Genomic DNA, 17,744 nt, shown 5'->3' with positions numbered 1-17,744 from the left:
GCCGAAAAAACGAATCAACATCAACAGACACGTCAGATCTGGAGGCAGAATCCCACACCGAGGTCCTAAAATCCATCAATAAGAGGCTGGGTGTGGTCGACTTGCTGCACCAAGATTTTCAGGAAATGAAAACCAGCCTGGAATTTGCATACCAACAAATTCAGGACTTACAGAAAGTCAATCAAGACATCCATTTGGCTTTATCTGCAGTGACCACGGAGGTAAAAGAGCTGAAAAATGAAAACAAGCTTCTTAAAGAGACAGTCCTGGATATCCAATCTCGCAGTATGCGAGACAACGTAATATTCTCAGGTATTCCAGAAACCCCCAACGACGACCCAGAGGCTCTACTGAAAAACTTCATGTCGTCTGCACTTAAAATCCCAGCAGAAACCGTGAAAAACATCACCTTTCACCGTGTCCATCGTCTCGGTCCACGCAGAGGTAACCACCCATGCCCTATCATTGCCAAATTTGAACACTTTCAACAGAAAATCCAGGTTAAAAGTAAAGGTAGGGAACTTAAAGGTACGCAATTCGGCATGAATGATCAATTCCCTCGAGAAATAAATGAACGCCGCAAAACCTTATATCCTATCTTCAAAGAAAACCGTCAGAGAGGTCGTAATTCCAAACTGGTCGTAGACAAGCTTTACATAGATGGCCAACTATTTAGGGATTCTAACATCACCCCCTGGCTCTACTAAGAAAAATAACATAAAACATATTAAAAAAAAACACAGGTGATTTATGAGTTAATATTGAAAGGATAATTCTCCACTCATGGTGTAGTTAAGGTAGCACTATTTAAAAGGTAAAATGTGTGTGTGTGTGTGTGTGTGTGTGTATGTATTCTATGTGTATGTATATTTATATATGTATGTTAACAAAATTTAAAAAAAAAAAAAATTAAATATAAACAATAATAATTAAATATGTATGTATGTATATATATATATATATATATATATATATATATATATATATATATATATCTAAATAATTGAAATAATTCAAAAGATAAATAAAATAAAATAAGGGATATGTGTATATATACTAAGTGTGTGTGTATGTATGTGTGTGTATGTTTGCTCAGATGTTGGTAAACACGTATAGGCTCGTACAGTTTCACAGGACACTCTCTACCCCCATGTCACCTCTTTCTTCTCCAACCCCTAACCTTTTTTTTCTTTCACATCCACTCAATACCCCCCCCCCCCCTTCCTACGCTTTATATAATTACCCGTTGCGTGTTTTAATCTTTTGGTACTGGTTGTTGTTGTTGTATGTTTGTGCTTCTCACTAACCTTCTCAACCCAGCCCCTTACCTTGTGGTGGTATCGCATGATAAGCATTTCTTCTCTTTCTTTCTTGCATTGAAGTCTATCACGACACAGCTGTGCACAAATGCTTTCAGACTCTTGGTTATGATCACATTCGTAAGGACTAAACCGCACTCCTTTCCATGTCTCAGTTTACAGTAACATCTTGGAATGTGCGTGGCATTCGCTCGCAGGCTAAAAAGATCAAGATATTTGATTATGTATCAAGATTAAATGCAGACATTGTTTTCTTTCAAGAAACTCACTTACTTAAATCAGAAGAAAAATCTCTGACAGACTCAAATTTTAACAAAATATATAATTTGTGTTTCAATTCCAGGCAAAGAGGAGTCTCGGTTCTTTTCAACAAAAGGTTGCTCTTTAACATAATCAACTCCACCATAGACCCAGAGGGTAGATTTATTATTATCAAAGTGTTAATCTATAATAAATGTTTCACAATTCTAAACCTCTACGCCCCCAATAACGACGACCATGAATTCTTCCATAGAGTTTTTTCGGAGCTATCGGACCTTTCTGCAGATTCATCTGTAATCATCGGAGGTGACTTCAATCTGGCACTCAACACATCATTAGACAGATCCAGTAAGTGCCCAAATACAAAACCGTCTCAATCTGCTAAAGTATTAATGAATTACATGGATGATCTTGGAATAGGTGACGTATGGAGACTGAACAATCCAACTAAAAAAGAATACACCTTCTTCTCCCTTGTGCATAAATCCTTCTCCCGAATCGACTTCTTTCTCTCAAATAAATCCATTGCACATAAGATTTCCTCTAAAATACATCCTATAATCATTAGCGATCATGCCCCGATATCCCTCACCCTGAAGTGTGACCCTAATCAGAAATGATCCTCTCTGTGGTGCTTTAATACTTCATTACTTAATGACAGTGAATTTGGTAAAATGATAAGAAAAGAATGGGAGGACTTTCTATTAACAAACGATTCTCTGGAAGTGTCACCGTCCTTACTCTGGGAAACTGGCAAGGCTGTCATCAGAGGGAAGATTATATCATACTCTTCTTATAAGAAAAAACAGGAACAGATAGCAGAAAAAACCATTGAAGAAAAAATTAAGAAACTTACAGAAGAATACGCAGCTAACCCGTCTGAACTTTTATGGAAAAAACTCCAAAATACAAAACTTAATCTGGACATAATTTTATCTAAAAAAACGGATTTTATTTTACAGCAATTACGGTACAAAAACTTTGACTACAACAATAAATCAGGCAAATATTTAGCAAATCAGCTTAAACACAACAAAGAAAATTATTTCATAGCAGCAATTTCTGATAATTCAGGTCAAACTTTAAACTTACCTCAGGACATTAATAATGTTTTTCATGATTATTATAAAAACCTATACTCATCAAACTTAAACCCTGACCCTGAAGATATGAAAACCTTCCTCAATAAATTAAACCTACCACAGCTCACCATAGAGCAGAAAACCACCTTAGACTCACCATTAACCTTACAAGAACTACAAAATGCTTTGGATAGCATGTCAACAGGCAAAGCACCAGGTCCAGATGGGTTCCCTGCTGAATTCCTAAAACACTTCTGGTCAATGCTGGCTCTGCTCTTTTTCAGAGTAGTAACAAATTAAAAATAAAGGTTACGTAGGAGGCCACATGAATACAGCAAACATTAAATTATTACCTAAACCAGACAAAAACCTCATGTTACCCTCAAGTTACCGTCCCATCTCACTTATTAACACAGACATAAAAATTATTTCCAAAGCACTCACTTCCAGGTTAGAGAAAGTCGTACAGTCAATTATATACCAAGACCAAGATTTATTAAAAATAGACACTCCACAGACAATGTTAGAAGGCTGTTTAATTTGATCAACATGGCACAGAACTCTAAAAAGAAAACAATAATCTTGTCACTAGACGCAGAAAAAGCATTTGATAGAGTAAACTGGTCATTCCTCCTTGCTGTTCTTGGCAAATTTGGCTTTGGAGAATCATTCATACAATGGATCTCCACCCTATACTCTTAACCTAAGGCCTCAGTAACCACAAACAAAATAACATCCCAAAGCTTCACACTGCAGAGGGGAACCAGACAAGGCTGCCCACTCTCACCTTTGCTTTTTGCAATATTTGTTGAACCTCTCGCAGCAGCTGTACGTCAGAACTCTGTTATTAAAGGAATCCACTCATCCATTTCAGAACACAAAATTAATCTTTATGCGGATGATATTTTAGTCTATTTGGAAGAACCCCAATCCTCATTAGAAGAATTATTTAAACTAATAAACAGATTCTCTAAACTATCAGACTATTCCATTAACTGGTCAAAATCATCAATCCTTCCTTTAACGAAAAAAACATGGAACCCAGCAACCCAAAACCCACAATACCCCTCCCCCACAAATATAATTAAATATCTAGGCTTAAATATATCACCAAACCTAAATGAATTAATTACACTGAACCTAGACCCTCTGTTGGATAAAGTCACAGAAGATCTGTGGAGATGGAACAATCTCCCCATCTCACTCCTTGGCAGAATAGCCTCAGTTAAAATGAAAATCTTACCTAAAATAAACTATCTGTTCTCTATGATCCACTGAAACCACCAACGCAATGGTTCAAAAGATTAGATTCCGCAATTACAAAATTCTATGCTAGGAATAAAAAAACCCAAAATAAGCCTTACAACTCTTCAAAAAAATAAAAGCGAGGGAGGGTTGGAAGCCCCTAATTTCACGCATTATTACCTAGCAAACAAAATTCTATATTGAACAGAATGGCTAAAACCAAAAGAATACCACAACACCTGGCTAGAAATAGAACAGCTAGACTGCAAACATATTTAACTCTCTGATCTCCCTTTTATCACTGTGACCCTCAAACGTCATAACTGCTTTAAAAACCCACTGATTGCCTCCACCCTGACTGCGTGGTGGAAAGCCCTGGAAATTACAAATGTTCAATTAAAAACTAGCATGCTGTCTCCAATCTGGCACAACCCTGACTTTAGAAACAGAAAAACACCACTCTATCTAAAAACATGGGAAGAGAGCGGAATTATTCATCTCCAAGACCTCTTCGAAAATGATAAGCTCAGGACATATAACAATCTAACCCAAACATTCAATATAAATAAAAGTAATTTTCTTCAATACCTACAAGTAACAGAGACAATTAAGAAAAATACGGCAATAGATTTAATCACCTTGCAACCTCCAGAACTGGCCATATATATGAAAAATATCTCAACAAAAACAAAAAAACTCTCAAAAATATACAGAGCACTCTTGAACACTAACTCTAATCTCGTGGAGGAGTGTTGCTGGGGGCTCCCTTTGCGGGGTCTCTCCGGTCGGTGCCGGCCTGGTGGGGCGTGGGGGTGCCCCTTCCCTGTGGGTGGGGCGGCGTGTGGGTCCGGGGCGGCTTGCCGCGCCGGTGTGGGGGGTGGGCGCGTTGGGGGGTGCCGGCGTCTGCGCCGGGGTTGGGGCGGGGTTGCTTGGCGCTCCGGGGTGGTGCTCTTTGCTGGGGGGCGGCTCTAGCTGTTCCGGGGGTTGAGGTCGGTATCGGCCACTTGGTAGGTCTGTCCTGCTATCTGCGGGCTGGCAGGTGGGTGAGTTTTGCGCCTTTGGCTGGGGGCTGCTGCTCCGCATCGGTTGTGTGCCATTGGGGTCCCTCTCTCCTGTGGTGGCGGCCGCCGGTCGCTCTTGCGCCGGGGGGGGCATTGCCCCGTGGCCTGCGCTGTCCGGTGGGGGGCGGGACCTGGGCAGCTGTTTTTGTGCCGTCAGGGGCTGCGCGGTCTTGCTGGGTTGTGGCCTGTTCGTGGGCTGGGGGGTGGGGGGGTGCCCCCCACGGGGGTTTGGCCCGGGGGCTCGCCCTTGGGGGTTCCCTGTCCTGCGGTGGTGCCCTTTGGGTCCGGCAGGTCTGGCCGGCTGGCTTGGCCAGTCCTGGCGGAGGTCCGCCGGGGCGGGTGGTACGGGCCGCGCCCTGCTATACCTGCGGGTGCGGCTTGGGCGGCGGCCTGTGAGCCGGGCTCTGCGGTGTGGCTGGGCCCTTTGGTGGGGGGGCGGGGGCGTCTGGGGCGCATCGCGCGGGCGGCATCAAGGAAAGGCGATCTGGCACGCTCTGGGGTGCCTGGTCGGTGCGCCTGGGGGCCGGCGGGGCGGCTTGCAGCATCCCCTTGGTGCCCTCGGCGACTATGGGCGTGGTTGTCGTCCCTGGGGGCGCTGCTCTCGGTGCTGTTTCCTTTCCGGGTCCTTCTGGCCTGGGGTCCGGACCCTGCTGGCTCTGGGCCCACCGGCAGGCGCCCGCCGGCTGCCCGTTCCGTGCGGCTCTGGCCGTCTGCTGGGCGGGGGCCTTGGCTCCTCTGCTGGGGTCTCGGGCGGGGGGCTCTCTGGGCCCTTCCCTCAGGGGGTTGGGTGCTTGGGTGTGGGTGGGTGGGGGGGGCTGGATGCTGGCGGGGGGCCTTGGGGTTGGGGGTTGGGGTCGGTGAGTGCTCGGCTGCTTGGGGCTTCCTCGGATGTGTGTGTGGGGGGCGGTGGCTGCCTCTCGGCCTGGGATCTTGGGGGCATCTGGGGGGTTGCTCGGCCGCGGGGGGGTTCCCTGGGGCTCCCTGGCCTCCGCTCTTTCTGCTGGCCTGGCTGCATCTGCGGGCCCAGGGCAGTTCCTGGGCTTGCAGTAGCGGGTTTTTTTTTTGCACATATACTGGTATACGATGCACTGGCACGCCTTGGAATGTGGGATAAAACTCATACTGGGCTTAACCTTAGACACGTTAATCCCAAATACCTGCTTTAGGTACTACCATTCACTCATTCCCCCTGTTCACAGCCACCACCATTATAGCTAAGCTTCACACTTGTCACCATACTGCCTGGATTACACAACATAATAAGCACAATATATTCTACAACCTCACATCTCACCCTCACTGCAAAACAGTCTATTCTTCCCCACCTTTTCTATTTCCTGCCTTGAGTTTCTCCTCCCTTTTTATATCCTCCCTATAATAAAAGATTTCTTACCCTTCCTTAGGGAGGGCTGGTGATGGTCACAATTAAGCAATAAAATAAATCAATGTATTTTATTGCAATAACAAAATATGCATTGCTGTCTCATAATGATTGCACTTCCTGTGGTGTTGACCTTTGACAGCATGTGCAGACAAGTAGAAAAAAGAAAGAAGAAGAAAAAAAAAAAAAATGAAATAGTTCATCTGGTTAATTGAACATGTTTTTTCTTCCAGGAACGTATTCCGGAAGTTGCTGTCACAGTCGGAGAAGGACAAGGTGGACGTGCTGTCCCTGGAAGAGATCCTGGCTGAGGGTTCGGATCCCGTAGAGAAGAGGTCGGCGCCGCTAGCTAACGGCCGAGGGACGCTGCGAACAGGAAAGGCCAGGCAGAGAGCCCTGAAAGAGGCCATGTACCATAGCGCAGAGCACGGCCATGTGGACATCACCATAGACATCCGCAGCTTAGGTCAGACGCACTAACACATGCTTCACCCTGTCTCGTCTCGTCCTGTCCGTCCCTGTCCTGTCGTCTAACCTCAGCATTACCAGAGCTAGTTATAGTTACAGTTACAGTTACAGTCAGTTCAGCTTCTCACCCGCTTTCACCATCCACCCCTAAACCACATCAAACCCTTTGTTCCACTGTGCTGAACATATTTTTTATTCTATTTTCATATAATAAACCTGGAAATAAGTCAAACCACAACATCATTATAAAACAACTCGTAAAACACACAAAATGACAAAAAAAACAAATGAGTGAGTGAGTGCTTTGATTTTTCATCAGCTGACTGTAGATCAGTGCATCAGATATAAATCTATATCTTTGCTAAATGATTTCATCACTAAATGAAAGGATTCATTAATCTATTAATAATCTTTATTTCCCAAACGCAGCTGTCAGATCTGGACCAACCAGGATCTTCTAACAATGTGCTGCTCATTTTACAAGAGAACTGATTGGTCAGGAGGCGGGGCTTTAGTACTCGCTCAGATCTGATCCACTTCATAACCTGTTCCAGACCAGGTTAGGTGTTCAGCATAAGTTACCATGGTGATTTAGCCTGGTCAGAAGTTAGCCAGCATCGTAGTACAGCTCACACAGAATAAATCCTGGAAGTTCGTCCTAAAAGAAGAAATCCAGTTTCATAGTACAGACCTAAAATGACTAGAAAGACACACTAAATGACTTCAAAATACACCAAACAACTCGAAAACACACAAAACGACAATGAAAACACAAAATGACGATAAAAACTCAAAAAATGACAAACAAAACACATAAAACGCCAACATTACAAGAAGAACAAACAAAACAACTTAAACAACACAAAAAATACAGACAAAAACTCACAAAGCCTTTGTTGTTACTGCTCAGATCTGTGATTATTGGTGATTATTCTAAATTCTACTGACTCAGTCACAGTAGTGTTAAAATGAGGAGGAGCTGCTGTTATGAGGAGGCGGGGCTAAGGCGGAGGAGACGATATGATAGGAGGAAGGGATCATCACAGTTGAAAGCCTTAAAGCACATCCTGGTGGTTTCACGTCACCTCACCACATGTTCTGTGTTACCACATGGTCGGTCCTCTGTCCCCCATCCCCCCGCCCACATGGCCGGTCCTGTGTGGCCCCTCCCCCTCCCTGTGTTCACTGTGCTGCTGTGTGTGTGTGTGTTCCCAGGTGTTCCGTGGACGCTCCACACCTGGCTGGAGTCCCTGAGGAGCTGCTTCATGCAGCACCGTCGCCCTCTGATCCAGGGCCTGCTCAAGGACTTCAGCTGCATCAAGGAGGACGAGTACACGGAGGAGCTGATCACACACGGCCTGCCGCTCATGTTCCAGATCCTGAGAACCTGCAAGGTGCAATAGGGGGCGGGGCTGTGCACTGTGTACATGAGGGGAGCAGAGCTCTTGTCACTTCTGTTGTTTTGTTCTGTTGTCTTCAAATACAAATAAATATAAGAGAATTAAAATGATTTAAAATGAAATAAAATATGAAATACATAATTAGTATTATAGCTATCAATGTAAGAGTGGCATTCCTTTAATGTTATTGGCTGTGATGTAAATGTCATCTTAACGTACTACTCACACTAACATACTCACACTAACGTACTACTCACACTAACGTACTACTCATACTAACGTACTACTCATACTAACGTACTACTCACACTAACATACTCACACTAACGTACTACTCACACTAACGTACTACTCATACTAACGTACTACTCATCCTAACGTACTACTCACCCTAACGTACTACTCACACTAACGTACTACTCATACTAACGTACTACTCACACTAACGTACTACTCACACTAACGTACTACTCATCCTAACGTACTACTCACACTAACGTACTACTCATACTAACGTACTACTCACACTAACGTACTACTCATACTAACGTACTACTCATACTAACGTACTACTCACACTAACGTACTACTCATACTAACGTACTACTCACACTAACGTACTACTCACACTAACGTACTACTCATACTAACGTACTACTCACACTAACGTACTACTCACACTAACGTACTACTCATCCTAACGTACTACTCACACTAACGTACTACTCATACTAACGTACTACTCATACTAACGTACTACTCACACTAACGTACTACTCATACTAACGTACTACTCATACTAACGTACTACTCACACTTACGTACTACTCATACTAACGTACTACTCACACTAACGTACTACTCATACTAACGTACTACTCATACTAACGTACTACTCACACTAACGTACTACTCATACTAACGTACTACTCATACTAACGTACTACTCACACTAAAGTACTACTCATACTAACGTACTACTCACACTAACGTACTACTCACACTAACGTACTACTCACACTAACGTACTACTCATACTAACGTACTACTCATACTAACGTACTACTCACACTAAAGTACTACTCATACTAACGTACTACTCACACTAACGTACTACTCATACTAACGTACTACTCACACTAAAGTACTACTCATACTAACGTACTACTCACACTAACGTACTACTCATACTAACGTACTACTCACACTAACGTACTACTCATACTAACGTACTACTCATACTAACGTACTACTCATACTAACGTACTACTCACACTAACGTACTACTCATACTAACGTACTACTCATACTAACGTACTACTCACACTAACGTACTACTCATACTAACGTACTACTCATACTAACGTACTACTCACACTAACGTACTACTCATACTAACGTACTACTCATACTAACGTACTACTCACACTAACGTACTACTCATACTAACGTACTACTCACACTAACGTACTACTCATACTAACGTACTACTCATACTAACGTACTACTCACACTAACGTACTACTCATACTAACGTACTACTCATACTAACGTACTACTCACACTAAAGTACTACTCACACTAAAGTACTACTCATACTAACGTACTACTCACACTAACGTACTACTCACACTAACGTACTACTCATACTAACGTACTACTCATACTAACGTACTACTCATACTAACGTACTACTCATACTAACGTACTACTATGTACGTTAGTGTGAGTAGTACGTTAGTATGACATTTACATCACAGCCAATAACATTAAAGGAATGCCACTCTTACATTGACAGCTATAATGCTAATTATATACGTTATTTTTTCTTTGATTATTCAAAATAATTAAATTAAAATGTTTCTTTTTTTTTTTTAACTGATGGCCACTTTAAATTTGGTTCAGTCGTTGCAATAATACATTTCATTCTAAAGGAAGAAAAAATAAATACATTTTATGTGACCTTTTCATTACAAATAAAAACACATGTAAATAGTTTCTTTTTAAAATCTGTCGTCTTCTTCAGTTGAATTCCTCTCCTGGTTTTGAGTTTAAAAAATGTAATCACTCTAGTATAGTACGTTCGTACTATACTAGAAATTTCGAACACAGCCTTTGAGGAGATTATGGATCCATCCTATTGGACGAATGAGCTGCCAATCAAAAGACAAGCACTTCCTGAACAGTTATTATGTTTTAGATTTGTGAATCTGAGCTTTTCTTGAAAGAATGACCATTTCACCAACTTATAGTCCAAAGAAGACGGAAACGCCATTAATTGGCTTAATTGTGGGTGTGTCCTGTGTGTGGGCGTGTCCTGTGCAGAACGAGGTGATCAGTCAGCAGCTGTCGGTGATTCTCACTCAGTGCTACGGACCGTTTCCCATCCCTAAACTCACCGAACTACGGAGGAAACAGAGCTCACGCTTAGGTATGAGTACTGTGTGTCTGTCTGTGTGTCTGACTGTCTGTCTGTCTGTCTGACTGACTGACTGTGTTGTGGCTCCCTCTAGTGTTTAACTGCAGGAACTGTTATTCAATCAAGAAACAAAGTTCTTTTTCTTTTCTTTCTTCTTTTTTTCTTGTTTTTTCCTTTTCTTTTGCTCCTTCTTCTTCTTCTTCTTCTTCTTCTTCTTTCTTCTTTCTTCATCTTCATCTTCTTCTTCTTCTTCTTCTTCTTCTTCTTCTTCTTCTTCTTCTTCTTCTTCTTCTTCTTCTCTTCTTCTTCTTCTTCTTCTTCTTCTTCCTTCTTTCTTCTTCTTCTTCTTCTTCTAGATCCTCACTTCCTGAACAACCAGGAAATGTCTGACGTCACCTTCCTGGTGGAGGGGAAACCCTTTTATGCACACAAAGTCCTACTGTTCACGGCCTCTCCCAGGTGACCCTGAACGCCTCGTGACGTCATCAGGCCCAAGTCAGAGCCTTGGTGAAATGTTGGTTGTTTGCTTCCAGGTTCAAGTCGCTGCTGCAGAACCGACCAGCGGCTGAAAACACCTGCATCGAGATCAGCCACGTCAAATACAACATCTTCCACGTAAGAAACATCCACACCTTCACAATAAAGGTTCCATTAGAATCTGCTTTTATTCCATTTGAAATGTGTTTTATATTTGACAGTTAAAGCATTAAATCCCTTTCCCTCCCAGCTGGTGATGCAGTACCTGTACTGTGGAGGCACAGAGTCTCTGCACATACGCAACACTGAGGTGATGGAGGTAAGACACACCCACACACAAACACACAAAATGACTCCAAACACAGAAAATAAAAGACAAAGCACCAGAAATGGCAGAGAAATGCACTAAATGTCAACAAATATACAGAAAATGATGTAAAAAAAAAAAACATAAAGAAATGACTTGGACAAATCTGAAAAACATAGAAATAAACACCAAACATGACTTTTAAAATACATAAAACCACACCAACAACACAATAAGGGCCGAAAAATTCTCTAAATATCAGCAAAAACACACAAAATGTCAGAAATATACAAAGCACGACTTTTTAAACACTCAAAACAGAAAAATGTAACAAAACAATTTATAGATAAAGGAAACTCTGAATTGTTTTTTTTTTTTTTCAAATACAAAAATAGAAAATACGTCTTTTAAAACACACAAAATGACATCAAAAACACAAAAAATGACAGAAAAATACAATAAATGATTTGCAAAAACACAATTTTTAAGAAAAACACAAAATATAAAATAAAAAACACAAAATGACATCAAGAACACAAAAAAAGGACAGAAAAGTTAGCAAAATATCATACAAAGCAACAAGAAAATCCACCAACATGATTTCAGGAAACAAAAACACACCAAACGACAGAAGAAAACAATAGATGACTTGTAGAAAACCCAATTTATAAATTAAAAAACCTCAGAAAAAGATCAAAACTAGCAAAAATATACTAAATGTCATCAAAAACACACAAAATGACAGAAGAACAACAAACAACAAAACAAAATCCCACAAACTAACATCAGAAACACACCAAATGATAAAAAACACAAACAAAGCCTTTGTTCTTGGTCATTATTCTACATGCTTTGAAGGATGTTGGTCATGTGACAGTCACATGTTCATCCCTCTCTAACTACAGCTCCTGTCAGCAGCCAAGTTCTTCCAGCTCGAGGCCCTTCAGAGACACTGTGAGATCATCTGCTCCAAGAACATCACCACTGAGACCTGCGTGGACCTCTACAAGCACGCCAAGGTGACGAGAACAGGAAGCGGTTGAATAAGACTAGACACCCTCATCAAAGGTGGCCAGCTACAGGGTGATCAAGCCTCAGCTTGCCTCCCATAACTGTTTCCAAAGCTCTCCTATCTGCAGCTTTGGGCCACTTCACTCCCTCTGTGACCTTTGATCTTTTTCTCCCTAGGGAGTGTCTATTCTTTGATCTCTTCCTTTGAAGAGATCTCTTCCTTTGAAGAGATCAAAGAAAAATAAATCAGGGCCTTAAAATATTTGAAGTTTTCACCTAAATCTGAGACCAAGCGTGTGTCGTATATGTGTGTTGGAGGGAAGTGTGTCTGAGTAAACATGGAGAAGCTAATCTTCAAACATCTGAAAAGGCGTAAAAACATAGAAACTCACCCTCCCCCCATTCTGTTTCCTGTCCATCCAGTTCCTCGGGGCCTCGGAGCTGACGGTCTTCATCGAGGGCTACTTCCTGAAGAACATGGTGCTGCTGATTGAACTGGACAGCTTCAAGCAGCTCCTGTACGAGCCCCCACCCCCTGAGAGCCCTGCGTCCAGCCCCGGCATCACGTCCGACCTCCTCCTGGACCTGGAAAAGACTCTAGCCACGCGCATCCACTCCATCCACCTCTCCACCTCCAAGGGTTCAGTGGTGTGAGGGTCCACGTCACAGGAACTGCTTTTCAGGCACGGCTAGCTTGGGGTTAGCATTAGCTGGGTTTAGTATCTCTTCAGGTTCACCATCCTTTGATTTGGTGCATGACTCACAAAGTTAGAGTAGAGTTTCATCTGCGTCTCTGAAACCGGACGTTTGGGAGTTCATTACGTGCCAAAAAACACAACCGGAATGCTCAAGTTTTTTTCTCGTAGCAACGACACGTAGGCCTGTGTCTCTTCATGTGGTTCACTGTGTTGTATCAACCGAGGCCAAAAACCATCACGGGACACTTCCACCCTGCAGCGGCCCCAGCGGTGCGCGTCATGCTAACGCGTAGATTTTAGCACATCCTCAGGTCTCAGAGTGAGGTATTAAGTATCAGGAAAACCTCCATCATTATCCAGACCAAACTTACTCATGACTCAGCAAAACCTCAGTCCAATGGAACAGTGTCACATGGCAAACCAAACACTGTCGAGTCCAAAAGTCATCACACTTGACAGCCTCAGGCCGTAAAATTCGACATGGCGTTTTATTTTGAAGGAACCGGAAGTACACATGACAAAGTAAGTTGAAAAGATGTTATTTCCTTTTATTTTTTTAAAAGTTAAGATATATCAACATATTGTTTGATGAATAAATACATAGTTAAATGACAAATACATAGAAAATAACAGCTTTCAACTTTCTCTGATATGACATCCTGGGCGATATATATCAACATTATCAAGTTTTCAATTTTGGAGATATAGAAAATGACAATATCGCCTATATCAATATATATATATTTCTATATCTTTTTTTGTATCAAAATACTTGTTTTAGGAGTCGCTGCTTTTGCTACTTCTCAGAAAGGCACGAAAAGCACATTTAGATGGATTAATAACAGTGTCCTAACCCAGATCTACATCTAAAAGAGCCACACGACAGAACTCACTCACACGTGCTGTCCCTTATCGGAGAAAAAGCCAAAAGTGGCTCATATTGTGCAGCTGTTTGTTAATAAATGAGCCTGTGTGGCATTTAGCATCAGCAACTTTAACCCAGAATTGTCTTTATGATTGGACTTTATTTGAATTAAGATTTATTATATTGTATATCGTCATTTAGTGAAAAAAATATAGAGATTTTGGTCCATATCGCCCAGCCCTAGTTCATCTGTATTTCAGGTTTCTTCAAATGCAATGTCATGTCGTGTTGTCATGAATCCGTTTGGTCTGATAAATGACAGAGGTTTTCCTGATACCTGATAGCTCACTTTAAGACCTGATGATGAGCTAAAATGTGCACCGTACAGCGAGAAGGAGTCGGTGTGACGAGCTAACGAGCTAACGGGGGAAACGCTGCTACAGAACCTGGAATCTGCTGCAGGGAGAGGGATCCACAGTGTGGTGGACACAGGCTCACAGTGTAAATACATGGTCATGGTGGTCCTGCTCTTTTTCTAACCTGCTGTACAGACCTCTCTGCTGTGCATGTTTAGTTTAGTCCGTCTCGACCACTCGTCCATTAGGCTTTAGGCGCGTTCTCCTCGTGATTCAGTGGAGTTGGCAATATGCCGGGGTCCTTCTTTGATTATTGCAATAATTTTCAAATTTTTACAAACATTCCGTTAAGTTTTCAATGACATCAAGGACAAAGAACCCAAACCACTGCACACTGTCTGCAGAGAGTCCCTAAAGAGTTAACTGTCAGCCATAATAATGTGACCACATGCACACGCAACTACAGCTGCTCCGCTAGTTAAAGATCCGGGTTAAAGAGTCGAGTCTTTGAACTGAATCAGGACTCACGGATTTCTTTGAGTACACAAAGGACATGAAGTCAGTGAACTCACTATAAACACGACATCTTAAAGCAGGGGTTCTCCACCTTCAGGTCAGGACCCCATTTGTGCTCGCCAGATGCCTTCAAGAATGTTTTCTGAACAATTTCAGCCCATTTTTGCTTATTTTTACCCTTTTTCTGCACCTACACCAAACTTGCCATATTTTAACTTATTTTCATCACTTTTTCTTGCTTTTTTTTTTGCTCCTTTTAATGCATTTTTGCTACATTACTCCCATTTTTGACACTTCTACAGCACATTTCAATTCCTTTTCTGCACATTTCTTCCACTTTCCTGACATGTTTAGCACTTATAAACCCTTTCCACCACTTTTTCACCTAATGTCACACATGTTGACTCATTATTGTCACTTTTAACCTCTTTTCACCATATTTCATGCTTATTTTTGCCAATACACATATCCACATTCTAACTATTATTTTCCAGTTTAAACTAATTGTTCCAGTATGGACACTTTGAACCCTTTCTACCAGTTTTTCTGTCTGTTTTGGGCTGTGGTATCAGGAAGCATCTTAAGTTAAACCCCTCAAGGATAAGACTTTAGTCTAGGAGCTGCACATGCGCTACAGTGACCCAGCCCATCACACTATCACAATGTGGTCCTTGGTTCAAATCCTCGCGCCTGTGTCTGTTTCTTGTGATGGGGGCTTTGAGCAGCCTTTGGTCACAATATGAATTTAAAGCTACAGTGGAGCTTAGAAAGTGTGTTTCTAACTCGCCGTCTTTCCCCAGCACTGACTAGATCTTGACTAGTCCTGGATAACTCATAGCCACACACGTGTAGCGCGCCGCTAGCTTGTCGAGTGAAGCTTAATGCTAATCTTGTTTTTAGGTTTGTGGTTTAAAAAATATGTGAAAACAATTCGAGTTGTCGAGAGTTAACTACTATCTGTATTATAAACGTCAGCTAAATTATTTGTACAAAAAGCATGTCCATAGCATATGGACATGCTAGCTAGCTAAACGTGCATTGTTAGCTAACGGACTGAGGTTCAGTTTTACCCAGGTTCACAATAATCAGCCATAATCGTTCCTTACAGCTCGTTGTTGAAAATGTGCAATAACCCCACACCAGCACACACACACACACACACACACACACACACACACACACACACACACACACACACACACACACACACACACCAGTGTGGATTAGCTAACATTTGATGAATGTAACTCTGCACCCAAAGTCTAGTGTCTACACCAGGGGGAGTCCTGAATAGTTCCTGTCCTGCATGTTTACAAATCAGAAATAGGCAACTTTTATCACTCATTTTGTGTATTTTTGGAGTCATTTTATGTAGTTTTCTGTCATTGTATATATTTTTTTGCTTATTTTTGTGTTTTTTTGGAGTCATTTTATGTAGTTTTCTCAGTCATTTTGTGTGTTTTTGTAGTCATTTTATGTGTTTACTTTGTGATCAGCACAAAAGTAGACCAAGGACCACATGTGGAAACCTGGGCCGCCTGTTTGCTACGTCTGTTTTAGAGGTTTCCCTGGTGCGCCACAACTTGTAAAGGTTAGCTCGTTATCAGTCTTTCTGCAGAGCGACATGATGACACCAAGATTAGATTTGGGGAGACATGCAGGACAGGGGCTCTCCAGGACTGGCCTTGGGCGCCCCTGGTCTATACCATGTGCAAAGTTTCCATTACAGCAGCAAACCAAAAGAATGTGCTTCCTACTGTTTCCAATGCAAATGTTTGTCAGGTGTCCTCACTCTTTGGTCTTTGACAAATCTTTGGTTTTAGTAGTTGTAGCACACTTAAAGCGTGTTCACACCATGCTTTAACATCGTCAGGGTTTGTCAGGATGTGAACACGTAACTGAACTCTGGTGCGGCTAAAGGAAGCCGACTCTGGTCCGGATGCAAAAGGGACGATTTCTCAAAACACAAACGCTTCTTGACTAGATAAAGAGACAAGTTTGGTTCTTTCACCTTAAATAATAAAATGAAACTAATAGCAACTTGAATCCTCATTGGTAGAAAAAAGAACTGATCATGGCGAGAACTGAGAAAACAAAAACTAGGCCAGTTGTGGAGAGAAGTTGAAGATATCTACAATTAAATTCCACTCCTACGACTTAATTCTGCCTAGACGAAACTATGTCACTTTTTCCATTGTTATGTAGGAGGTTCCTTGATATAAACACATCAAAGGTCATTTCATCTAGGCAGAATTAAAGTGATCTGGTCAAAATTATAATTAGTTATTGTAACAATATTTGGCCCTCAGATGGATTCTAGAAATGTCGGGAACTCTAGAATTGAGAAGGCATTATTTGTCTTTGTGTTTGCCCTGTGACGGACTAGTGAACTGTCTAGGGTGTACCCCAACCCAGTGGTGATACATTGTTAGCCTAGACAGGATGACATCGTAGATATCTGTTATGAAACTATGTCACTTTTGTCATTGTTGTGTTGGAGGTACCTCATTATGGACATCTCAAAGGTTATTGTTGTGTAGGAGGTACCTCGTTGTTATAATAATACATCAATTTTATATAGCGAGCGCTTTTTTGGAAACTCAAAGTCGCTTTACAGAATTATGGTATTATTCTTTAACTCCACACTAAGTGGTGGCAAGTTACTATTGTAGCTACAGCCGCCCTGGGGCAGACTGACGGAAGCGAGGCCCCTCCGACCACCACCAACACTCACTCACACACTACATTTAACTAGGCAATGTGGGTGTACCTCCGCCTAGCAATGATAATTTGTATCTGTTATGTTCATTTTCATTAGGTGGAATTGAATCGCAGATGTCTGCCCTAAGAACTTAATTCTGCCTAAACGAAACTGTCA

General features: G+C 41.9%; 1 protein-coding gene across 3 annotated transcripts in view; it reads left to right on the top strand.

Annotated features, from left to right (window-relative positions):
- Positions 1 to 13,925, top strand: part of LOC114464379 (ankyrin repeat and BTB/POZ domain-containing protein BTBD11-A-like) — a 112,051-nt gene extending 98,126 nt beyond the window's left edge. For 2 of the 3 annotated variants that reach the window (XM_028448495.1, XM_028448496.1), the window contains 8 exons: positions 6,583 to 6,815; positions 8,033 to 8,211; positions 10,543 to 10,648; positions 10,993 to 11,095; positions 11,170 to 11,251; positions 11,364 to 11,432; positions 12,326 to 12,439; positions 12,855 to 13,925. In XM_028448495.1, the coding sequence (XP_028304296.1) occupies positions 6,583 to 6,815; positions 8,033 to 8,211; positions 10,543 to 10,648; positions 10,993 to 11,095; positions 11,170 to 11,251; positions 11,364 to 11,432; positions 12,326 to 12,439; positions 12,855 to 13,085 (1,117 nt within the window). In that variant the 3' untranslated portion in view covers positions 13,086 to 13,925. Of the gene's footprint in view, positions 1 to 6,582; positions 6,816 to 8,032; positions 8,212 to 10,542; positions 10,649 to 10,992; positions 11,096 to 11,169; positions 11,252 to 11,363; positions 11,433 to 12,325; positions 12,440 to 12,854 lie in introns of those variants that run through there. The other variant, XR_003674191.1, reaches the window with a different exon arrangement.
- The last annotated feature ends 3,819 nt before the right edge of the window (positions 13,926 to 17,744 follow it).

This window comes from Gouania willdenowi, chromosome 6 (assembly GCF_900634775.1).
Source record: "Gouania willdenowi chromosome 6, fGouWil2.1, whole genome shotgun sequence".
In the NCBI taxonomy this organism is placed as follows: domain Eukaryota; kingdom Metazoa; phylum Chordata; class Actinopteri; order Blenniiformes; family Gobiesocidae; genus Gouania; species Gouania willdenowi.
The sequence above is the reverse complement of the archived record's forward strand: the minus strand, read 5'-3'. Positions and strand labels throughout refer to the sequence as shown.